The 16,326-nt window shown below is 43.1% G+C and overlaps 1 protein-coding gene across 1 annotated transcript in view; it reads right to left on the bottom strand.

The window, feature by feature from the left end:
- VAV3 (vav guanine nucleotide exchange factor 3) overlaps positions 1-12,117 on the bottom strand; it is a 178,769-nt gene extending 166,652 nt beyond the window's left edge. The window contains 1 exon segment of the mRNA XM_086617513.1: positions 11,914-12,117. Within this exon segment, the coding sequence (XP_086473639.1) occupies positions 11,914-12,117 (204 nt within the window).
- Between the last annotated feature and the right edge of the window lie 4,209 nt (positions 12,118-16,326).

The following is a 16,326-nucleotide window of genomic DNA, read 5'->3' as shown; positions in this document are numbered from 1 at the left end:
TTCAAAATCTGCTGGTCTTTCAAATCAAGATGAAAGGCATTTTAAGTTCATTAAACTTTAACATGACTTTACTGAAACACTGGATTTTGAGGTCAAACTCTAATGATATTCAGCACAAAACAGGAAAAGCTAAATACTGCCACATTTCTTTTCCAAATAGTTCAAAGAACATCTCCCAAGAACAGCATTCCTGCAAAACCTTCTGAGGACTAGTTTCGTTGAAGAACTACTCCACCACAAATTTTACAAACAACATTAGATGGAATCACTGTTCCTCACTGGAATGAAAAAGGTAACATGACTTAGGAGTCTTATTTCCAAACATAAACAGTTTAGCAAAATATGTTTGTGGTCCTGCATGTTGAGCCACAAATTTTAAAACCATTTTTAAGACTTAGAGAGCCATTCCCCAAGTCTGCCCTCCCATAGCATGGAAAAGGCAATGAGAGTTCGAGCCAGAAAGAACAAGTTCATTAACATGACAACCACCATCAGCTACACAGAGAAACCCCAGTCAAACTCCAGTTCTACCCCAAAGGAGAACATCTCAGCCTTTGTTCACCGCTCATCAGAGGTCACATGAATTCCCAGCCACCGTTATCCTACTGATGGAAGAAGGATCTACTCCTCAGACCTATTCCTAGCGAGGTATATTAAGAGACAATGTTACAAAATACACTTCCTCTTATTTCCGGAGTTTTTTAATCAGCAGTTGTTTTCTTATGTTTCTCCCATTGGCAGTGGCAAAGAACTTAGGAAAAAACCCTCCAGGAATACTATGTCATTGTAACTGGGAATCCCACACACAACTGCAAAAGATTTTTTTTTTAATTTCATAATAGGTATTTTTAACACTAGAGAATAATTCACATTACATTTATATTTGCTAGAGCTTTGTGCTCTTGAAATAACATGATGTGCCATGGGGCTTACAAGCCACAGAAACCTAAATTCTCAGAAAAGAGAATGCAGATAGTTTAAATTAAGCAGGCTCCCCAGGGGTCCATGAATCTGAGCAATTATAGCTGGGAAGACACACAAATTTGAAATGTGCTCCAGTCCGCTGCTCAGGAGCTACTCACGAGGAGCAGACCCCCTGCTCTCAGCACGGCTCGGCCTTTCCTACATCCTCACCCTCTCCCATCACCATCTCTGCATTCGCATGCAAATCGCACGGGTCCCAGTTAGCAAAGGCTTTCATCTCAGCTAATCAATTTACCAGGGTCTTCCACAGGAAGGGAAATCTATAGGACTCTCACACAACTGTAGAGGCATTCCAATAGGATTACTGGAGTCATTTCCATAACGCTTCATAAAGACTGCAACAGCAGAGAGACGGTAGCTACAAGCACTTTCTAAGGCACAGTCCTTCTAACCAACACTATCACTCAAAGGCATCGCTGAGAAGAACAAATGTGGTGTTAAACCTCAGCTTTTACAAAGATTGTCATCTCTTCAGCATGCTTTACAGTGAAATCAGTGGCCTCAGCACAATCCACAGAGAGGATGCATCACCACATTCAGTGCTGCCAGCCACAACTGCAAACTGAACGAACACAGATCCTGAAAAACTTTCTCATGACTACTTGTAGTGATTCACGTCCAGGCACAGTGGTGGGTAAATTCACACTGCCCTCTTTGTGATGGATAAAAAGAAATTCGGGACACAGCAGGGATAGGCAGAACTCAAAACAAAACAGCCCAGGTGAACCCCAATTTAGGACTCCCAGCTTCCAAAAAACTTCAGCACATTTACACACCTGTTAAAGACCACTTAAGGTTTTAACATATTCTCCACTTTTAAAAATTCTCTAGGAATTCCACTGAACCAAAGAGCCCTACGAGGACACATTCACATCCCAAACGAGCCCGAGCCCTCGGGGTAAGGCGCAAAAACTATTACTTCATACCAAGCATCCCAAAATCTAAGCGAGATCCACAAAAAAATATGAGGAAAGGAAGGTGGGAAATCAAAGCTCAGCAGGAATTTTTAACAATATTTAAAAATAAGCAATTGCCAATTCAGAGAAGTATGTAATACGACCTGATATTGTGCATCGCTTTGTGTGCACACATGGAGGGTAAACCGCCAAGAGAAAGTGAAACTTAAATGTTCCCTCACGCAACTTAGTGCGATTTACCAAAACTGGTACTGCACTGAAAAGCAAAACTTGAGTGACAAAGTAGCATGAAGAGGTTTTCAAAATATCTGCCTAAATACAAGTTAGGTTTGTGAAGCTCGGCAGAAATCCCTTTTCAACCAGCCAGACATCAACTGACCATGAGCTCAAAGGCAGCAGCCTGCAAGGGCCCTTCAGAGCATCTCAGTCTTCCTATTCCAATAGTAAAAGGAGCTACAGGCAATAGCAAGAGTTTGAACCTTCTCTGGTGTTTCCTACTTTCTACTTATTCTGCAGGTAAAAGAAATTCAAAGCTTGATCTAAATACTACAGAGATAAGTAGGATTAATGAGTGTTTACTCTGAGTTACAGTTCACGTGGCAGGACTGTATCATCACCATACCTCCATCCAGAGATACCTAAAATCTGACAGATACATTAGTGCAGTGAAGGTGTGGTCCTCCTCTATCTACCTTTAACCATCTCTGCACTGGAATCAGACATGTTTACTCATAGATCCTGAGGAATTCAAAGGAAAAAATAACATGGTCATCATAGAATCATTTAGGTTGGAAGAGACCTTGAAGATCAAGTCCAACCCTTAACCTAACACTGCCAAGTCCACCACTAAACCACGTCCATAAGCACCGCATCTATGGCCGTTTTCCAGCTGATATAAGGCATCACTGCTACATGGAGTAGTAGTTGCTGGTGGGAATTTGAGGTCAATCACTGGAACATGCAAGTGTAATTTAAATCCTGACTGCCAACATGGAAGCAATGAATTGCACAGACTATGATGATGCTGTCATTATTATACTATCAGAGTGTGGGCAGACAAAATAATGCATTAATTATTTTAGCATCAAATTCCCTACACAGCAGTGAAGTGAGGCTGCTTTGACAATGAAAATTTTCAAGGGCCAAGCTCTAATCATTCTGCTTCAGTTGACTAGAAGGCTTCTTTCCATGTAGAAATAATGTGAATGTAGGAATAAGCAACAGTATCCTAAATAAAGATTATACACTACATACCCTTCTATAACTCAGAAGCAAATAGGTAAATATCTTGGTATCAAGGATTAAAGGGCGTATCTAAGGATTTTGAAAATATAAATCATCTTGTCCTGCTAAGATTTACTAGTTTAAAATATGCCCTAAAAAACGCTCTATGCTTTGGGATTTTTTCAGAAAATATTTGATGTCAAACAATGTCAAATACACATTTTGTTTGCTTCTGCAGAGCAATCATACCATACTCTCTATATCATTTAAACTGTCAATTGATTTCTAGAGGGATAAAACTAGTGAAAAATAGGTATCAAAAGATTAATTGAATCTCTACTAACCAACTGTAAAAAAAAAACTGATTGAAAGTAAAGGCAGTTTACAGGCCCAAAATATTTTAGATTGCAATACAAGACAGCTTAACTTAGTTTTCCCAATTACATTAGTTCATACCTGTAGGTCTGTAAGAGTGTTTTAAATAGCACGAGTGGCTTTTATACAAATTGCTGTGATACCACTATATTACACAATTTGTGACTAAGGTTTCATGTTCTGAATATACAAAGAATCAAACAGCCTGTTAATAATCCTTCAGTGTTTCATGTTACCAAGACATTCACTATTGTCATTTAATACAGGATGAAAGAAAGGGTCATTGACTGATATTTTTCTAAAAGATAGGTTCTCACTTGACAATGTGTTGAACTGGAGCCAATAGCATTCACTGAGCTTTGAGAGAACATCTTTCTCCTAAATATAAAAATTCAAAACCTTACTATAAAGATGTCACTTCAGATTGCATTTTACATATCACAAGTCTTAGCAAACAGCTGGTATTTCACAATGCCTGAAGTCTTAAACTTGGCTTGTCAGAGCAGAATAAGAGGAAAGAAAAGGTAGCTCCAGGTGAACCTGAGTAAAATACAGGAAAACAGTTAATAGCCAATTTGACAAAGTACACATCGATTCACACTTCTCTGTGAAACAGAATTTTTGAAATACTGAAATAACACAGTGTAAGGTAGGACAAAACATTGCTATGGAGTATTACAGAATAACATGGAAGTACTGAAATATTGTTTTGGAGCAATAGAAAGGAGAATAAAAATCCAAGGTTTTTGATTTTTGTTTGTTTAGTTTGGTTTTTAAAGAACTACAGATACAATTTTAGTATTGGGGGAACGAGTTCAAAAACGGACACCTCTATACCAAGTAAAAGAACTGTCAGTGACCTACTAAAACAATACATCTTCCTCTGTACTCAGGAGATGCCCACGCCACGCAGGGCACGAGCCAGGACTCCCTGCCTGCGACAGGCAGTGACGCACTCAGGTCTGGACGCGAGCTCCCCTCTCGCTGGCACACGGACAGCGTACACAGGGGAGTACGCTCCAGCACGTTTCCTCCGCAGCCACAGCCACTTGTCCTATTCCCATCTGGGTCAGCTGCTGGTGAGGGAGCCAGCATCACTTCAGCAGAAAACAGTCTCTTTCCCTGCCTGCCTCTATTTTACCAGTATCTAACTGTGTTCTGAAAGTCCTTCCTGCCCATGCCTCTCAACAGCCTGCCAGCTGCTGCTCCCAGTTAACCCTCCTCCCCAGCGCTCACACCAGTCAAGCGCAGGCTCAGCTATGCCAGGGCCAGGAGCTGTCAGGTTCCCACCGGCATGGCCACGACAGACATACCGCCACAGTCCCTGTGGTGTCCTCCCCCTCACCCCTTGCCCACCAGCAGCTGCCTTGCCTCTCACCTTGCAGCCCTTTCCCTCTTTACTCTCTGTATTTCCATCTTTTACACCTACAATTTAATGAACTCTTTTGACCTTCAAAGGAGAGGGGGAAAGCAACATGGGCAAGAAATCCACGATCCTCCATCTCACCAGTGCACAAATTGTACCAAGGTAGTGTGCTACCTCATCCCGATGGGCAGTGCTGCAGCCTGGTACATAAACCTCCTGGACCTTACAGTCCTAAAGCAGTACGATACAACTGAGACTGGGACATTATCATTAAATGATAATGCCGTTATCATTAAAGAATAACACAGCTTATCCAAGATTGGTTTTTTCTATTTATCTTGGAATAAATCTTACAGAATTTTTCCTGTCCTCTCTCAAAGTCTGTAACTATCTTGCTTGCTGACATCCCCTTCAATCCAGCTTCTCAGCTTTTCCTGACCATTTTTTCTAGGTCATATTTGTTTCTTTTGATAGTTTCCTCCTTCTCTCTCCCCTTCAGCTCTATTGATTTATTCGTTTCTTTTCAGAAGCAGTTCTTCAGCTTGCCTCTATCACAGGTCTCCCACCTTTGTCAGATAAGGCTTAGAAAAACAACAGCTTCTCCCACACAACACAGCAGCATACAATACACAGGCATCAATTTAAATTATCCACTGCTGGCACACACAGCACTCACATTTATATGTGATAAATATAGCTTGTAAAATAAGTTTTACAATACAGTACAACCATAGTCTTTCTCCTCCCAACCAAAAAGAATCAATGTGAATCAATTTTAAAAAATTATTACATCAGTTTTCAAATATTATTTTCCTCCATCTTCTTAAGGTAAGAAGAATTACCTAGAAAAACTGGGTCACTACTTTTTTGTCAGTTGCTTTTCTTAGCACAAAGCAGAAAGGTCATATTAAGGTTTTGCTTTGAACAAATATTTGTTCAAAATATTTTACCAAGTCCAATATGTATAAGATATGCATATATATACATAACACACATATGGATAATATATCTTCTATCGATAATACATCTTATGGATATATCTTATGGCCAACAAAGCTTTCATTTAGATGAATCATGGCAATAAAGTTAAATGCAATAAAGGCGTTCAGTGGACCAAAGTATCAGCAAGTAAGCGAACCAATTGAAAAAACCTGCAAAGTTCGAAAAATATTTTTAAAACAATTACATCAATTACATTGAATATACACAGTCAGTTTTAAATAATCCAAAAAGATGAGGATTTTTTTCTTTAACACGTCTCTTCCTACTACATGCTTATAAAAATTGAACCAGTTACCAAACTCTTGTTCAAGCTCAAAAGGTTTTGCAGTTTCAGAAAAAACATATTAATCTAAATGTATCTTTGTGGTACTTTCTTAACTTAATAACCTAGCACCTAACATAACAAGCAAACACAGAATGAGTTAATTTGCACACCAGTTCTCTCAAAGATCTCTCTGCCACGGGAAAATGGATTACTGATATCCCATGACTCCTGGGAAGGGCGACAAGCACCACTCGTTTCATTTCCTCATTTAGCTCGTCTGATCCCTCCTAAGATTCCAGTCCTAAATCACGTCCTCATGCACAGAGGCCAACACATCCACTCTCCTTCTCCTTCAGATAACACGTGGAGTCAAGAGACAATTCCCATTTCCTCCTTCGCAGAGCCACATGGCACACAAAGTTTGACCCCCTAGGCTAAAAGTTGGAAAGAAAAAAATAAACACAACAAAATCAAGTGGCATGGCTGTGGGGAGGCACGCCTGGAGGAAAGCAGGGGGAGCATACCCACCTGTGGGAAGCCTGCAGAGGTGGGATGCACGCTCACGCAGTGAGGGGCAGGAGAGCACAGTTATCGTTCCTGGGGGATGGGGAAGCTCCAAGGCAAGGGTAGGATCAGAGGAAATGGAGAGGTATGTCTCGGCACACCCACATCCTGAGGCTACCTGATACCACTGCAACCAAGAAAAACTCCTGCTCAAAAGATCAGTTGCCACACCAAAATATAATGTGGATGACAAAGATAATGAACTTCCTTTGGACTACATAGTCACATGAAAAAAGTAACTCCCTATAATTAGAAAACATTTGAACTTTTGATACAAAGTGAGGGATATTTTGGTTGTTTTTATTAGAATAATAGGAAATAGTTATTTTTAATATTTAATCTATGTCAACATCCCCTTTAGTAAACTCCCATGCCAGTATTGCATTAAGTGCAGTTTTCCTGTTTAGCAATCTCTCACAAGTTAACTAAATGCCTTGCAAAAACCATTTCAAAACTACTTTGTGAACTATTAAAGATAAAAGATAAGCATTAAACAGATGACATCTTCTGCAAATCCATCGTAATCCGTTGGTTTAGGTTTTATATTTCTGGTGAATAAATTATCTAAGTTATTGTATGATTACGATTAAACATTAGGATTGGTACTCTGTTACGGATCACTTCTATTTTTATTACTTTCACCAGCCCACGTTAGCCAAGAGGCGGCATCTGCGGAAAGTGAATTGCCAAAGCGAACGGCTCCCCTGGAAGATGCAGATGCTGAGCTGCAGCGCTCCGTCCTCCATCTCACTTTCACCAGGCACCAATGCTACACTTCTGAGGAAACGCTGCAATGCACTAGCACACCCGCCACATCTTTGCAATTCACTTAGCGCCTTCTCTCTTCCAGCTCCATTCCAGTAGCTGCAAGGTTTAGCACTTCTTCACATGGTGCCTACCATAAAACCACTTTCTCAACACCAACTCTCAAGTCTGAATCAGGCAGTCTCTCCTACAGTTAAAGGCCAAAAGACACTATTTGATCCATCTTCCATATTTCCTTTCCCGATGGCACATGCACTGGTAGAAAATAACAACTAACGTTGCTAGCTCAGGAGAGTTCAAGTAGTCAAGTGTTTTTGAGCCTGGACAAAAGAGCCAACACTCTCCTGTTCAGTCACAGTGAAAAAAACCTGGATGTGACTGTCCCTGAACCTGAGAGTTTCCAATCTCATACAAAGCCCATGTGTAATTTTTCACAGGAGACTTAGCACTGAGACACGTCAGCTTCTCAGACAGGGGCCAGGCAGCATTCAGCTGGCAACCCAGAGGTGGAAGACCCACTGGCAAAGTGACAACACTGCTCGTCCTTTATATAAAGTGAGGTTTATACTTTCACATCTGAGGCTTACTCTCTGGAAAGCACAACTGACTGAATCAGCTTCTGTTTTTCAAAGGACAACTTCCACTAACCAAATATAAATATTTTCATAAACATACAGAAACACAAATGAAAACAGTCAGCATGCAGATAGCTTCTAAACCCAGTGTTTTGTAATCTAAAACCACTGAGATATTTCTCTTACACAGGCATTGTTATCTCCGAAAAGGTAGAGGGGCTGAATCCACGGATTTCAAATGCATAAAACAGCCCACCCACAAGAACAGCTGCGACACAAGGTGCGTGGCTGGTGGTAGGACAAAGGCATGCTGTTCCCCGTGCTAGCCAGCCCATAAAAGAGAACATATCTGCTGCCACTTGGTCAAGCACATGTTTGTGTTGCAATGCTGAGCATCGCCACTCTCAGTTTCTATTCTTGCCCCAAGAGCCAGCAGCCGTTGGGTGGTTACAGAGCAAAGCAACAGTGCTCCTGTTCGACTGAACGAGGCTCCACCAAAAAGCAGCATCTGAAGCAGCAGCATCACTCACAATCTACACTTTTGATGTAGCTTTTAAGGGGTTACCCAGGGTCTCCTGAGCAAAGCTGATGAGCGCCACTGATGTCTGATCTGTCACAATTCATTCTGAAAAAGCAAACATGCAATGAAATGGAAGAGACTTGACTCTCACGTCAGAAGCCTGACATCTACTCCCAGGCCTGCCTGAGGCACCATCTCTCACTTCCCTGTTCTTTGACAATGCTACGTTTATAACTAGCCTCCAAGACATGAAAACTTGGTTCATAGAGAAAGGCCTGACAAACGTCAACTGCAGTAAGAGATAAGGCTAAAATCATAGTCTGCCTTCCACGAGGCCCGTTCGTGAAGCCTTCACGCACCCTTCTCATTCTGTTTTTATTGCTCAAAAACTATGCGGTAAGAATCCCCTGAGCCATTCTAAGATTTTGCAGCAGAAAAGAACGTCAGATCAGGGAGTACAGGAGCTTCAGCTCGATTCTAGAAGATGACAGACAAGGGCCACATGAGCATCACACGGTGCAGCTGAGCAGTACAGACACAGCAGCACGTTCAAGGCAGACCGCGCAGCCAGCCAGCCCGCAGCCAGCGGCCAAGACGATTTCCATCCTAATGCCAACTCTGCTCTGGCATCCCATGCCTTTGATGCCTATAAATCACTACCCACAAGGAAAAGGAGAGTTAGCTAGTGTTTCTACGAGACTCCGAGATCCTACAATGCAGTGACTGTATTAGTCTACTGACTAGTATTTTTCTAACACAACGCACTATTTAGGGCTCAAATCTGCAGACTCCAAGTAGATCTCGCCAAATTAATAATCTTCAAGCCTCTGAGCATAAGTTACTGCTAAGCAATCTTTACAGTCTTAGTAACAAACTACAAGCAACTTCAGAATTTCAACCTACTATATTTTTAATAACAATTCCTGAAATTTTCACTGAGTGATCATTTCCAGCAGAAAGTATTTTCTCCAAGAGGCTTTTCATTAAACCTCACGGAACCTCACTAAGATGGTCAAATTTTGATCTTGCAGAAAACACAGGTAATATTTCCAGTAAATTCAATGCTGTGTGAAGTTATCCACTATAGGTTTTGATCCAGCAACCGTTTCCCTTATTTCAAGGGTGAAATCAGTGGAGGGCAGAAATGCACCACTGGAGAGAGTGGTCTGCAGCACCATGGAGCGCAGGTTCTTCAGGCATACAGCAGACACACAACAAGGAGGCAATTGTTGTAACTGTCAAACAATTCCAGGAGCTACATTATACGTATACAAAGCTCAAGTTCAAAACATGCATCATAAATAATCCAAGATCTATAATTATAATCCACAGTTCAAATACACTTAGAGAAATAAATATTAATCTTTATTCCCAAACCTACTCTAAGAAAGAAGGCAGCAGAGCATTTTGCTACTTATTTTTAGTAGACAGAAGGAGACCACGATGATTTTAATTCATCAAAAATAAAACTATGTAATATTGGTCCAGACAAGCAACATTAATCTCTAATCGAAGTTGATTCAATGAGTTATCTATCCAGAAGATACTGTGTAATATCATGAGGACACCTTTCCAGTTCGTTAAAAAAAAATGAGAATCTAATTCTATAGTTTTTATCCATTATAAGCAGGGGAAGAAAACATTTCCAACAGTTCATATGCAAAGTATTTATAGTTCTGCAAGCTAAACTGAAAGTTTGGAAGCAATCAAGCTAACTATAATGAAAATAAACCAGGACTCCAGTACAGTTTAGCAAGTCATGAAACTCTCACAGTTTGAATGGTGCAAGGAGAGAACTTCTCTGGATTTCTTCCATTTGGAGGAGCCCACCTTCTGCCTCTCTCCGTCACACAGATAAAGTACTGCCTCCACATACACAATTCAAGTAGGCACTTGAGCTCTCAAGTACTCGGGATAGTCTTTGTACCATTCACATCTAGTACTATTCTGACTAGCTGAAATATCCCTGGTACTTTTTTCCCTTTTTCCACTGTAGGCTTACAGAAAACGCCCCCTTGGTAGTAAAGCATAGCTGCTAAAAAAGGAATTAAAGAAAATAACTGGCTTTGTAAGTAAACATGGACAAAGAACACTCCTCCCAAAGTGTAATTGGCTACTGCTGCTTTTTGCCAGCGTCCTGAACACGAGCGGCAATTTTTATTTCTGTAAACCTAAAGCAGACTCGTAACACTGTATCGGTTTCTCGATGTTTTAAAACACACGAAAGGCTCAGAAGTTCAGTTTCCTTTCAGGCACCATCTGCTTGTCTGCCGCCCTCTGCGCAGCGGCATAGGTGTGCGCGGAGCAGCGACAGGAAGTCGTGCTCGTAGAGAGCCTCTTCTCATTGAATTATTAATGTAACCTTATCTCGATATCCGAAACCAGCTTCACAAGGCACAGCAACAGAGCAGCAGTCCCGACTAGAAAGGGCACGTAAAAGGGGATGAATCTGGAATTAACCTTCATTGTTATCTAACGAAAATAACCATTTAGGAGGCTAAATATAAAAGGGTCTTAAGAAAAAAAGGATACTAGAACATAGGGCACCAGCTATAAAGAACACGCTTTCTCATCACTAATCACTCTTAAAACACTCCGCTTCAGGGGTCGCACACAGACGCACGGGCCAGCAGACCAGTGCCATCCCCACCGCTTCTCTCCCGCACTGCCCACCTCCCGCAGGCCGCCCCGCTCCGCTCCGGACCCGGCCCGTGCTCCGCTCCCTCAGCCGCGCCATCCGCCCTCCCAGCCCCAGCCCCGCCGTCCCGGCTCCTTCCCCCCGTCCTCGCTTCCCGCACTCCCTCCTCCTCACGGATCTAGGTAAATCCAGAAAAAACAGAGCAAGAGGTCAATGCCTACCGTAAACTGCTCGCATTAAGCACCAACGTACGCAGAAGCGTTAAATGCCCGGGCTCCGGGGCTGCTGCCGGGAACTTCTGCTCAGCGCGGCCGCCCCGACGTGACGGGCCCGCGGGGCTCCCGGCGCGAGGCTCGGGCAGGCTCCCGCCCAAACCGCCCCGCGCGGCGCGGAACGAGCGCTCCGGCAGGTTCCGCGCGCCGCCAGCCCCGCGCTCCGCTCGCGCCCTCTCCCACCGCCCGGCACGCGGGGACGCGCGGAGCCCGCGGGTCACGCTCGCCGCCCGGCAGGAGCGGGCCCGCCCTCCGCGGCGGCGGGGCGACCTGCGCCGGGCGCGGAGGCTGCCGGCTGCAGACAGGCAGCGGCCGCGGCCGCATCCAGCTTCCCCCGTCCCGCGGCCCCCGCTCCGCGCCGCAGACAAAGCACGCGGAGACCTCAGGCGCGGCGAGCGCGGAGCGGCGCGGACACACGCGCGCGGGCAGCGGCTCCGCGGTCGCACCTGGGACATCTGCGGGCGCAGGTTGATCTCCTTGAGGTTGATGGAGTGGCTGCGCAGGTTGTTGAGCAGCTGGCACAGCAGGACGCCGTCGCGCAGCGTCTGCGCCAGGTCGAAGACCTGGGCCGTGTCCCAGGTCACCCGGTGGTTGGGCGGCAGCACCTTGCAGCTGATGAGCCACTGCCCGCACTGCTTCCACGGCTCCATCCCTGCCACCGCGCCGCGATGCTGCTGCGGCCGCCGCCGCTCCGGCTGCACCCCGCCGCCGCCACCGCCGCCGGCCCGCCCCGCCCCCGCCCCAGGAGGCGGCACCAAGCCCGCCCCCCGCAGCCTGCCCGCTGCCACGGTGTCCGCGCGGTGGGTACCTGTCCCCGCGCCTCCTGGGGCAGCCGCAAGCGGCCTCGCTTGAGGGGCGAGCACAGGGCGCAGCCCTGTAGCCCTCCCTGGCAGCTCCGGAAGGGCGGCCCGTGAGGCTGCTCTTACCGATTTTCTCTCGCAGCGCACCTGAGATGCCATTACCAGAGCACCTGTGGTATACAAGACACAGCTGTAGCAGCCTGGCGTGTAAAAATGGCAGAATGTTACATTCTGGTTTATTTTCAGTCTTTTATCCATTCACTAAGAACACAGCTAAATGCTCAGAAGAGGTGAAAGCAGCAAGCTGTCAGGCATTAGCAAAGATGCTCTCACAGCTGTTTTTAGAAATGATATCATGGTATAGCACTGTTTTCCCCTCTGTTCTCCCCTAAAGTATTTTGCATTAACTGACTTGAATTTTATTTGCACTTTAAATATAATATTGGGGAAAAAAAATGATAGCTTCCAACATGCATTCAGACAACTTCAAATAAAAAAAAAAATACAAGTGATTTTAAGTTACTAAAGGTGACAAACTCCAAACATTCCAAATGCAAACACCAGAGTTCACAATATCCTCCACATTTGCATCTCAAAAGCTATTATTTCCCTTGGATTTCTGAAAACTTACTTTCTCAAAAAAAAAAAAATCATTTAAAAGGATACATAAACTGTTCTTCTCCTCTATTAAAGTGTTCATTAAAAAAAAAAAGAAAAACACCCACAGAAGAAAACAAAACAAAAAAACAGAAAACACTTTTGAGGTACTACTGATGGGTAATTTATGAGGGGGAAAAAAAAACACAGTCCAGGGTGAGAAAGCCTTCTAATAGCCAAAAACTTAGCAGGACTATTCGAGATGGCCCACAACTATCCCTGGTTTGCACATCTCCTCTGTTAAAATCTTGATACTTAACTGCTTACTGAGCTCAGAATAATCCCATAAATGCTTTTAATAATTTTTGAAAGAATTCATACAGAAGTTCTGGGAATTTATTTTAAAAACATGCAAGTGATTTGCATGTTTCAGTAAGCTTAAGATGCTGCTTCACTTCTTTATTTTTTTAAACAGGTGATATGTTTGCTATTCCAGGCATTTTCCAGAGCAGACAGTGGTATTAACTTTGGATCATGAGCACAGGACTGCAAAACATGCCACAGGACAGCTCACCACTTTGCATTGCAACCAGCCAAAAACAAAAAAGAAAAACATGGCCCTCAGAAAATAAGAAGGATCAAGCTCCACCATTCATAACACCTGTGCCGTCACCCAGCAGATGATGGGATGAGATAGGTGTGACTTAACTACATAATTAGAGGCACAAATGTTGTTCAAGGACATCTGGGAACAGCATTTGGTTCCACTCCCAAAGATGGACGAAGTTGCAACAGCAGCTTGCTTTTCAGACCTCTGCCCGTGTTAGCTGGGCTCGCGAATTAAAGAGGCTTCCAGCTTTGACAGCGTGCACAGGGAGCTCACAAAGTTGTTCGGTGCAGGCCCAGCCTGTCGGAGCAGAAACGCAGTGTAACAGCATCCAAACTCCAATCAGCAGTAGGTAGCTTTGCGCAAATAAAAAGAGGAATCCTGATTTCAAAGGATTGGTGGCAGTGCAGCTGAGCCTAAACTCTTCAAAATGACTCTTACATGGGAGAGCATGACCTCAGGTTGAGTTGCCTCAGCAAGGCTTCCTTCTGCTCTCAGCAGGTCCCTCCTGCTCCCTGCCCGGCAGCCGCAGCCCATGGAGCTTTCATTTCTCAGGAGGGATGTGAATTCTCTATTCACCCACCTCAGCCCAAACACTTGGTCACTGGTAACAGATGCCTCTGCCTACTCAGGGCAAGGCTTTGATTGTTTTATGTCTGGGCAGCTGGAGGAGAGGGAAGTTTGCAACATAAACATGCTATCAAAGAATCTGACTGTCTACAACCAGGCAGAATTAGAGATAATTTAATTCCTAATTTAAATCAAAAAAGACTGAAATTAACAGCCTGCACTATGATCAGTTGGATATCATAATCCATCAAAATGCAAATCAAAGCAGTTTGATCAAGAATACAATAAAACACTGTCACAGAGTAATGTAATTTTTTATCTGTGGCAAGTTAAAGTGAGAAGTGAGTAAGAATGCAGTCACGCCCACAAGCTATCCACTCTCAGACTGACAACAATCAAAAAAATGCTGAAGGAAATGCAGAAGGCAGAAATAAAAAAAATAGATAAAAGAAATGGAAAAACATCTGCGCTAATGTTATCCACATCCTTGCTTCAGCTGCCTCCAGCCAGGATGAGTGGTACAGCACACTGAAAGAACATAAATTGTTGGGATGCCTTTGCAGAGGTATAGAAAAACAAGCGCTGTTCTGATTCATAAACAGCAAAAAAAGCACTTCAGGCTAGCTGCTCAAATGGATCTAATCTTTTTGCTTTCATAGGAGCAATGCAACGCTTCTTAATCCAAGCTTCAAATCCAAAGAATATGTATGCTTAAAGGTGGTGGTTGGAACTGTAAATATCTTAAAACCCTACACTGCAGTTTTAAATTGTTTGTAAGTCATAGGCTGTTACAATGCAATATAAGAACTAAATTTCATTCAAAATATGTGGGTTAGTTCCTCTGCTGTATCTTGTGTAATCAACTGAGTGACATTCCTCCAAAAGAAGAAGAATCCATATATTCACTTAAATTCCAGAGAATTAGCTCTCTGCAAAGAGAAACCATGGTTGAGAAGAGGGAAGGGGTAAGTGGATCCATAGCTGAAATTCATGGTCAGCACAGCCTTGCTACAGAAGGCTGACTGCTACTGAGGTTTAGGAATATCTGCACATTCACTTTCCTCCTCTCTTGCAGTAGTCTTCTAAACCTTCTTCAGCTTCCTATGTTGTCCACAGTTTATGGGAAGGGGCTCCATTTTTCTCTTAATCCCAAATTTGTTTGTGTTCAAGAGCTACTTTTACATTGACGTATTTTTTGCTGTTATAGATACAAAAGATACAAAAGCCAGAAAACTCTACAACTCGAATATGAAGTACTTCAAATGAACCAGCTGCCGAAGACATGCTGGAAGTTTAAGCTATTTCCATCCTATTCTTCTTCTCATACTCCAAAAATTGCTTATAGATCTGTCTGATTGGAGGATCCTTTGGATTCAAAGAGGGGTCAGTTTAACAGTCACCTCAGTCCATCTCCTTCAATGCACAGACTGACATTCATGAACCTGACAGCTACATATCAGCTTAGATTGCTCAAAAGGTTCAATGTATGTCATACTTTTTTTTTCTTAACGCATCATGAAGCCATTCACTGAAGCAGTTTTGTCTTTAGATTTTTATTAAAAAAGAAAAAAAACAACAGTAAAACTTTGGACATACATTCCCACTTTCAAAATACTGCAAAGCAACAACATAAATACAAAAAAAAGAAATCTCTATTAAAAGAACAGCACGCCTGAAGGAGAATTGTACACCAAAAGGTATCCAAAAATAGCTTTTGCATGGTTTTTCTCTCCTTCCAGGAGACAACTGTCTCCTTACTGGAGACATCATCATAAATTTGTTTTCTTTTCTCGTACCCTGCGCTGCATCCTATGAAGGTGGCAACTTTCCAGCTCTTTTCTTGTTGCTTTATTTCAAAAAAGAAACTCAATTTGTTTAATAAAGGCATATTTACAAGCTTTCTGAAATAATTATTTCCCACTGTCACCACACTTGCTGTGTTTAAATTACTTGCATTGCTCACGTTGGGGAAAAATAAATTAAAAAAAAAAAAAGTAATTAAAAACCCACCACAAGCATACACACATTGCCTGTTTTTAAATTACTGTTACAGATACAGTAGTGCCCATGAGCCCTTGGCACAGACCCCCTTTGTGCGAGGTGGTGAACAAGGATAACAAAACAGAAGATCTCTTCCCAAAGAGCATCGTTCCTCACTTCCTTTTCCTACTTATTCCCTTATTCCCCAATGGGTTCATCAGTTTTGGCACTTAAAGTTTTCCTGCCTTCTGAGGATTGCACTTGAGTGCATTGTTCAATGCTACAAGGAGAAAGCGGTGCAAGCC

Source organism: Tauraco erythrolophus, chromosome 10 (assembly GCF_009769465.1).
Source record: "Tauraco erythrolophus isolate bTauEry1 chromosome 10, bTauEry1.pri, whole genome shotgun sequence".
NCBI classification, from domain to species: Eukaryota; Metazoa; Chordata; class Aves; order Musophagiformes; family Musophagidae; genus Tauraco; species Tauraco erythrolophus.
This window is presented reverse-complemented; position numbering and strand designations above follow the sequence as displayed.